This window comes from Danaus plexippus, chromosome 10, assembly GCF_018135715.1.
Source record: "Danaus plexippus chromosome 10, MEX_DaPlex, whole genome shotgun sequence".
Taxonomy (NCBI): Eukaryota; Metazoa; Arthropoda; class Insecta; order Lepidoptera; family Nymphalidae; genus Danaus; species Danaus plexippus.
Window position 1 is genome coordinate 3,853,797 of NC_083543.1, and position 9,492 is coordinate 3,863,288.

At 30.2% G+C, this 9,492-nt stretch overlaps 1 protein-coding gene across 1 annotated transcript; it reads right to left on the minus strand.

Moving 5' to 3' along the window:
- Positions 1 to 1,595: 1,595 nt before the first annotated feature.
- On the minus strand, positions 1,596 to 6,038 carry LOC116766782 (alanine--glyoxylate aminotransferase 2-like). Its single transcript, XM_032656876.2, has 10 exons — positions 5,882 to 6,038; positions 5,513 to 5,589; positions 5,189 to 5,307; positions 4,840 to 5,074; positions 4,400 to 4,493; positions 3,317 to 3,528; positions 2,683 to 2,902; positions 2,363 to 2,607; positions 2,084 to 2,252; positions 1,596 to 1,772 (listed from the first exon to the last, which is right to left on the minus strand). The coding sequence occupies exons 2-10, from the start codon at positions 5,572 to 5,574 to the stop codon at positions 1,692 to 1,694; spliced, it is 1,437 nt and encodes a 478-aa protein (XP_032512767.1). The 5' UTR covers positions 5,575 to 5,589; positions 5,882 to 6,038; the 3' UTR covers positions 1,596 to 1,691.
- Between the last annotated feature and the right edge of the window lie 3,454 nt (positions 6,039 to 9,492).

Consider the following 9,492-nt stretch of genomic DNA (forward strand, 5'->3'; position numbering starts at 1 on the left):
TATTTTGAAATAAAGATAGATCAACATTATCTCCTATATTTTTACAATGTATATAACAATTATATTTTTATTTACAGGATTATTGCGTAAATAATTAACCTTCAAATCATATAACAATATCATTTGAATCGATTATTTAAAGCTCTTTTAATTTTAAAAGCAAAAGATAATATTAATAGTAAAAATAGTAGTGACAAAAGCAATATCATTATGTTTATTTTACCGTGCCAACATTAGGTATTTCGACTGAAATGTCAATCTTTAGAGTCATAATTACCAACATAATGATAATTATCAAGTCAACGATGATTACGCCTCTGTATTTAAAATATTCAACGTGCACAATTTGTAATACAAAACAATTAATAAGGATTTGTATTGGTGTGTAATCAATGAAACATCACTTTTATAAGATTATGAATTATCAACAATATGAAAGTTAAAAATATTTTTATTCCCTCTTTAAAACCACATTTTTATAAAAAGTGAAATTAATTAAATAGTGAAGTTATTTAGCAATGAAACATGATGTTACTATGTGTATTTGTATGTATTTATGATGTGCATTAATTTATTTTAGGATGAAAAAATGCCTCACAAACCAAAAGTGGTCGTACTGAGAAAGACGGCAAGTAATATTAAAGTGGCATCTCACCCGTTTAATAGTACTGCTTCAGGTACAGTTATGAATGATAAAGAAGATCAAGAACTTATAAGTAAGTGGCCCAAATTAAAAGATAAAATACCTGATATATTTTTACATAAACCTGAATACTTTTATGAGCATCTAGACAGACTAATTAATTTAGATATACATTTTTACGAACCCCATCTATGTAGATATTACACAAAAATAAAATGTCCTACATTGAGTGATTACAAGGGTGTGATAAAAGTGTTTAATGACATGCAACTGCCTTATAATACATTTGGACAAGCAAATAAACGTAAAATGAAAGTTATTATAAGGGGTCTTCCTAAACAAGTTGATTTAAATAAATTAAAACAAGAATTCAACATTTTATCAATTCCAATAGTGAGAATTCATAGATTGGAAGTGAATGAGGATAAGAAGGAAAATATATCCCTCATTTTAGCTGTAGTGCCTTATAATGATGATGGCAAAAAACTTTTGAGAGTGTGTAAAATATTTGGACATTCTATTACCATGGAACCCCCGAAGCCTAAAACTAAGCAATGTCATCGTTGCCAACTATGGGGCCATACACAGAGATATTGCCATGGAAAGGTTAAATGTGTGAAATGTGCAGGAGATCACATGTCTAAGAAATGTGAAAGAGATCCAACTAAATTACCACCTAAATGTGCTAATTGTGGGGGAAGGCATACAGCTAATTACAGAAAATGTCCATGTTGTCCAGACTCAGAAGAGCATAAGCTTTCACAAACCATTAAAAAACAAACCTTGTGTACTTCAACAAAGTGTATTTAAAAAAATCAACATTTAGCACAAAAAAAATCTTACAAAAAAAGAGGTTTTAGAATTGATAGCCTTGTTATAAGAATTTTTGTTTGCACTTCATCTGACTGTCTTAAATTGTCATTGTGATTAAAGGGCAAATTAAAAAGATAACTTTGTTAAAAATATATTATTATTTAATTCCTTAAATATATTTACATTATATATGTACAAACACTTAATAGCTATGAGATTACTGTACAAAATTTAATCATATTGCTTTCAACAACTGTGGCATATTAGTTTGCAAACTGCTGTTACTGACTTCATCCCTAATTGGTGTGACCATCATCTGTAAAGAATTAAATAATTAATTTACTCATTTAATAAACTATAATCTTATTTATTTGCCTAATAATAATCAAGATTTACTTATTTGGCTAATACTATTGTATTATCCAAATAAGTAAATCTTGATTGGGTGTGGTACTTAAAATAGCTAATAGAAAGTAGTCATTGGTGAAATATTATAGTTCTAAAAAGATCATATTTATGGGAACCAGAATATTAAATTTCATAGCAAATTTACAATTGATACTATAACCAAAAATTATAATTTATAAATGTATAATAACTAACGATGTAGGTACATTGGATTTTTACCTCAAGTTTGACATTAACTGTCATGCCGCCATTTAATTCGGATAACACTCGATCCAAAGTGTCCACTAATCTATCAGCGTCCTGAGTTGTAAATACCATGGGTGGCTTGAATTTTAGTACATTGCTGTCTGGTCCATCGCGACTTATAAGTATTTTTTCCTCACGCATTCTGTTAATTATTTAAAACAATTATCAGAACAATATTTTTTATAATAATTTTGTCACTGTTTCTTTGTAATTACAACCAAATTATTTTATCTTCGTTATTAATGTACCTACCTGTTAACAACATGTTTGGCTTCTGCTGTTGCGGGATTTCTAGTTTCACGATCAGTCACAAGTTCGACACCAACAAAAAGACCTCTACCGCGGACGTCTCCTATCAATTTGTGCTTGTGTTGAAGTCCCTCGCAACGAGACAAGAGATGGTTTCCGACTCGTGCTGCACGCTCCATTAGACGTTCTTCTTCTATTACGTCTAATACTGCATTAGCTATAGCGCAGGAAACAGGATTGCCTCCATACTATAAGATGAACCGGAATCAGTGATACGTGTAACTATTAAATTTATACATAGTTAAATAATATAAATTACTTACTGTGTTAAAGTATTCGACACCAGTATCTGTGAAGCTTTTTGCGATCTCTGGTGTAGTAATCACCGCCGCGACAGGATGACCGTTACCCATGGGCTTTCCCATGGTAACGATATCTGGCACAACGCCCTGAGTCTCGAATGCCCACATGTGAGTGCCGACTCTCCCAAATCCTACTTGAACTTCATCAGCTATACATACTCCATTAGCTTCCCTCACGTGCCTAAATACATATTCAGAAATAAAAATATAATATTCTTGCGATCAATAAAAGAAAATGGTTGAAACTTGTACAAAAATAAATATTTGACTAAACTGTTCATGACCGTCATAGTAACAAAGCACATTGTCAGAAAATAAGCTCAGTTATTAATGTCAAAGCTCAACAACAACTGAGTCTTCATATATTATTTTGTATTATTGTTGATGCATGACAACGACGCTACTTGTATTCTCAAAGGAAGTTATAACTGCTAGTATATTTGTTCACATTTTAATGACTACCCTACTATTATTTTTTAATTTAATATTTTATTATAATACTTGTAAAAGCGTACGTGCTTTTTATAAGCAGTCATTTTAGAACGTAAAAAGTAATTTAGATTGTGAGCCATAAAATAAACAGAAAAAAACTTACTTAAAAACTTTCTTTAGGTAGCCTTCGGGAGGAATTATTTGTCCCCCACAACTTTGGAGACTTTCTGCTATAAAAGCGCATACACCGCCCTTCTTCTTAATTTCGTCGCATAGTTTTCCCACCTCATCAGCGTATAATTTTCCTAAGTTTTCCTCTGATGTCGAGTCGTTTGGATATGTGTATTTTCCTCTATACACATCAGGAACTGGAGCCTAAAGATGGAATTAATTTTATAGAATACTTTTTTTATTCAATACATTTCGCCCTCAGTACAAAAATATATATGTACATTCACAATATAAAGTTTCTTTTAACGTCTTTAGATTCAAGTCAACTTTTTTATAACGAACATCGTACAAATATAACAGGCAAGTACTATATTTCTAACTAATGGATTATTATTTTTTTACCAAAACAAAACAAGTTTTGACAAGTTAAAAGAGAGTCTAAGCTACTAAATTTAAAAGTTTCCAATAAGTGACAGAATAGAATAGAACATTTTGAAGTTTTGGCATATATAAAATATTTCTGCATATTCTATTCAACAATATACAAATTTTAAATATACTTTACTTACAAATATTATACATGAAAGTTTTATTAGCACAATATACTAGGATTAAATAAATGTATCTTTAACAATATATTATTACATGGTTAATAAGAAAGTAATGTACAAGTTAATTTTCAAAAATGCATTAGAATTACAAAATTTCCGATCGTTATAAAAAATTATTATCATATAATTTCAAAGAAAAAGTTTTTAACATATACAAAAAACATAAAAGGTTGTTATTTGTTTACAATCGTTCATATACCATGACTGGGCATTTTACATTGTAAGAATAAATACTATAATTAAATTATAACGTTATCGTCAATTATGTAGTCTGTTAAACATTAGATGCGCTAACAGATGAGTAATGGAAATCTTTAATATTCAAGTCGCTTCATCACAACTACAATATTCATGTACATGAAAACTAATTAGTCTGCTTGATGAGAGTCATAATATGCACCATATTGAATTTGATATTAGAAACGTTGCGGGCCTCAACAGGGAGAGGTACAAGGCCAACTCACCACATGAACCCAATCTGGTTTCTCTGGGCCTCCTGGTAGGTTTAGTTTGTAGGGGGACACATCAATCATAGACGTAAGGTGACCATGATATGCGCTGTAACAAACAGGGGCTAGTAGCACCCTAAAATACTCCTACTACCCTACACCCCATAAAGATATGTCCTATGTATAATATTATCTGTAACATCGAAAAATATTCAGGGAAAATTTTCCGGTAAATAAATATCGTTTTCTAAACTTCCCTATTCATTAATGTTAGCTAAGGTCTTCTTACAAAATAAAATGATCTTCCTCGATAAATTACCGTCATAATTTCATAGGAAAGGTTCTTATAATGTTAAATAGAATCTATTATATAGTAGTCATTATATTAAAATCGACATCCCTATCTTCGCTACCCATATCAACGGTAAAATATTATGAATATAATTTAGACTTACTGGTCAAGGGTGATAACATCCTTCCTCTTAGTGTGAACTCTGGCTAATCTCAGAGCGAGATCATTAGCTTCAGAGCCGGAGTTTACAAAGAAACAAACTGACAGTGGTTCGGGCATCGTCTTAACTAGTCTTTCAGCGAGCATCACGATTTCGTCGTGAAGATATCGATTATTGGTTGATATCAATGACATCTGATTACGACCAGCTTCAACGACGTGTGGGTGACAGTGACCAACTAGAAATATAATAACATAATTCTTACAGAACAAAATTAAATGAAATCTTTTTAAATAATGTCCGATAAGTTGCTTTGACATAATACATTTGCTTTATTAGTTAATAAAATTACCGTGTGCGACATTGTTAATGCAGTCGAGGTATCTCTCGCCTGTCTCGTCATACATAAATTGGGCGACACCCCTCACTATTTTTAGAGGGGATGAACGGAAAAACAACTGGCAGGCGGCTCTGGAACAAATTTACTGTTTGAAATCTCCGCCCAGCTCCTGTACCCTAGCGGAACAGGCAATTAATACTGATAGATCGGCTGTGATAAATGTTAGGCTTAGTTTATTTATTACCTTTTCAAACCAACTTTACACTTTAACGGATTGTTTAATTAATTATTAATTACTATATAATCAATCTTGTCATTAGAAAAATGTTATCTTACCCGATGTGTTTTTCCCGCAGTTTGATAGTTTCTGATTTTGGCATTGACTGTAGGTAAGCCATTGTATGAAATGTTATCTATAAAAAAAAAAACCTATATTTTCCATTCGCTTAGTTAAAGTCGATCGTAAGATTTAAATATGTATATATTTTTTTTAATAAGAAGATCAAAAGAATTTCCTCTTCAACCGCAAAAAGAAAAATCTCCCGTATTTCGTTATTAAATATTATTCCTATTTATGTTATCCAAATACAAAACCCAAGAATTTTTTTTAATGATTTACCATAAATATATTCTATAATTTATAAAAAGAACGTTTATACATATATATAGAAATGGTTATTATCAATATTTTACAGTAAATCTTACCCGTGCGATATAAATAGAATACTGATTATATTAATACTATTGGAAACTAACTGATAATAATATAAACTATGAGATGATGTAACGTCACGTGCGACTCGTGATCTTGTAATGCTGTGTTATTGTTCGATACAACACATTATATACAAGTTGGCGGTGTCTCGCACGCCCTCGCCTCATCCAATGGAAAACAAAAGATTTCATACTATCAGTGCTATATAATATGATAAGCGTACATGCCTCAAGAAGAAGCTAGCCACGCGTCCGATGTCGCTTAGTCATGAACGCGACGCATGCTTCTTAAGGCGACGCCTTCCTTACAATTCAATAGTTAAAACCACGGATTTATTACTGAATTTTTGACTGATCTCATTAAAGGCGGAGGTTCACGACACGTTTTTATTGGTTTCTTATTTTTTGTGTTCGTATACATATGTAAAAACGTTAAATATATATAAAATGTCAAAAATAATACCAAATTAATATTATACGATCGCTAATGTTACAATATAATATTTATTTCCAAATTTAAGAAAATGTAGCGATCCTTTCACCGATTAGTTACAGTACAAAGTATTTCGGTAAACTCAATCGTCAAGAAATAAGGGGAAGGTATATCTCATTTGTCGTTATAGGAAAAGTTCGTTTAGACAAAGTTGTTTTTCTCAATCAAAGTAACGAAGAAAAGTTTTCGAGAGCTTTAGTTGCTTTATTGCGAGATGCCAGGTTAGAATTTTTAACATTGTACATAATATCTAGATTCTATTTACGCAATTAGAAAGGCAATCATAGCACGCAGTAATTTCCTTTATAATAAATAATTACTGTAAACAAGGCTGTAATAGTTAACGTTGCATTCCATAAATAATTTATTAATATAATAGATACACATTAATTCTAATGATTATATGATGTAAATGGGACCTTAGAACCTTATCGTTATTTGTATTCCATTGACATCAATAATAATGATAGAACTGGTAAAATCTGGATATTTTAACGGAGACCGAAAAAGATTGTAACAATGATTACAAATAATATAATTAATGTTTTTAAAATATTTATATTTTATTAAATTAAAACTCTTTACAGTTTTCAAACGAATTATGTTTGTACGTATGAATTTTGCTGAAAACTAGAATTTAGAAGATAATTTAAAATTACAATTAATTTGGAAAAACAAGATGACGATTCATCATAAACATCGTCCCGCGACCTATCCAATTTTATATAAAGATATCTTAAACATAAACAGTAAGTAGTTATTTATAAAGATACGGCATTGGATCACTGCGGATGCGTTTATGTTGACCGTGTCCTCTTCCTTAGGGGGTACAATGATAGGAGATAGAATAGATATGATCTTCAAAACATCCTTATTAAAAATGAGTTTTGATACGAATGGCATTTTCATATAACCTGTACATAAACAGGATAAGTATTTAAAGCTATTTTGAAATAAGCGTAAAAAAAATCACTAAAACATTTTTTTTTTCATTTATTATTAAATATACATAGGTATCTATATATCGACTGATAAATTGGATGTTGATTGACACTTTTATATTCATACTAAAAACCAGCCCCTGCTTCGCCCGGGCTCTTTACAAAAAATATAAAATAGCCTATTTAATTTTGAGAATTATTAAACTTATATTATGATAACTTTCAAATGGTAGGCCCGATTTAAATGATTCAAAAACTAATTTGCAAATACTGATGTAGGCTTGAAAACAAAGTAATTTATTTTGATTAGACTTAATACCGTATTTATGTTTACAATAAACACTATAGCAATGCAAATTTTTAAAAGTTGTAAAATGGATATAGTATGTTATTCTTAAGAGATAGACATATGCCGTCGCAGACTTTTCTATAGACCTATATAAAATACACAATTCCACCATACATTGTTTTGTTATATCTCAAAGGGTTATGGCAGCGTTTTCGTTAAAAGCTGACAGACTACTCATTTTTTTCCCGACATCTTCAACAAATATCTTTAATGTACACACAAATCAATACAAAACCTTAACACATTATATATTAAAACCTTTCTCGAGAATCACGCTATCGAGTGGTGGAAACCACTTGACAATTGGTGCAGTAGTTTTTCTGTTTATTGCGAACAAACAGACGCGGCGGGGTACTTTATTTTATTATATGTATATAGAATAGATTAAATAAAACTATAACGAGATCTAAGATTTTCGCGAGTATTCATTTAAATGAAACTAGTATTATTCGGATTTACTACGCGGATTTTATTATTTAAAAACTACATAATCCCGACGTTTCGGTTTTAAATAACAAGGACCAACTGACAGACACTCACACCTCGTCTGCCCGTGATCACGGTTGCTGCAAAGTAACCGAAACGTCGGGATTATGTAGTTTTTAAATAATAAAATCCGCGTAGTAAATCCGAATAATACTAGTTTCATTTAAATAAAACTATGTTTATCAATTGTATTTCTACGATAAGCCGCCGCTTAGCCTTATCTTACATATATTTAATATACTTGGTCGAAATGCTTTAGATATAAGTTGTCGTTTTAATAAGGAGGGTCAAAATATTTATGTAACACGCGTGTCGAAATATTGCCGGTAGCACGTGTAGAAGAAATGTTCACTGTCTGTTATATTAGAAATCTATACAAAGATTATAGAACGAAAAAACTATGTTTAGAAATTTTATGTCACTATAAATTCATAGTACTAAGCTTGTAACATTGTTTTAATTGTAATTGTACAAATAAATGAATGATAAAATATATATGAATTGATTCACGTCATTTACGTATGTATGAAATATTCTGTATTTAGTTTTGTAAATAATATTAGATAAACGTTTTACGTTAAATATTTAATTCGCCTTGTCACACATCAGAACGGAGTCAATAAAATTATCTTGTGTATTCGTAACAATGCTAATTCAATGCATACAATCATGACATTGTAGTCAAATATTTAACACAGAGTATGGTTTGATTTAACTTGCAAATGCTTTCGATTAATGCATAATATCTTTTTACACTTGTATATACTCGTATGTAGTTACATCCGAACTAGATTCAATTACGAAAACTTAAAGAAATATTTCTGGTTACACAACGCTATGTTAAAGTTTATAAAAAAAAATGTATGTACCGTTTGTTAAAGATAAGTACTGAAAGCCTAACCTATAAGATTTATTTGCCAACATATAAACGAAATTTTATCTGAAAATACTTTCTATATCATAAATATGTTGAAATATAAGTCTTGTCTATTTTTTTTATGTTAAGTACTAAACAAGTGTAAGATACTTAAATTTCATACATATATGTAGGTTATAGTATAAGACGTATAAATTCTGAAAGTAATTTTAGTATCAGCCTGAAAATATATTAAATATCTGGAATGGAGCGAAGGTTGCAAAATCTAATCAAAAATAATATACTTACAACAACTCACTTAACACGTAACTCTATTCAGGAAAATGTGTTAGCATGAAATTATATGTCCGTGTTAAATATTATTCATAATAAATTACTTAATGGCTTAACATTTTTTTTTGTGATCCTTAAAAAGGTATTATAATATAGACATCTGTTTAGTTAATTCGTCGTTCG

Bases quoted from the DNA above. Each gene is read 5' to 3' on its own strand.
- LOC116766782 (XM_032656876.2), bottom strand. From the start codon at position 5,574: ATGGCTTACCTACAGTCAATGCCAAAATCAGAAACTATCAAACTGCGG. The intron at 3,529-4,399 runs GTGAGTTGGCCT...TTCCATCTTTAG, and splicing joins AACCAGATTGGGTTCATGTG to GCTCCAGTTCCTGATGTGTA. The intron at 2,253-2,362 runs GTAGGTACATTA...AATAATTAACAG, and splicing joins GCCAAACATGTTGTTAACAG to AATGCGTGAGGAAAAAATAC.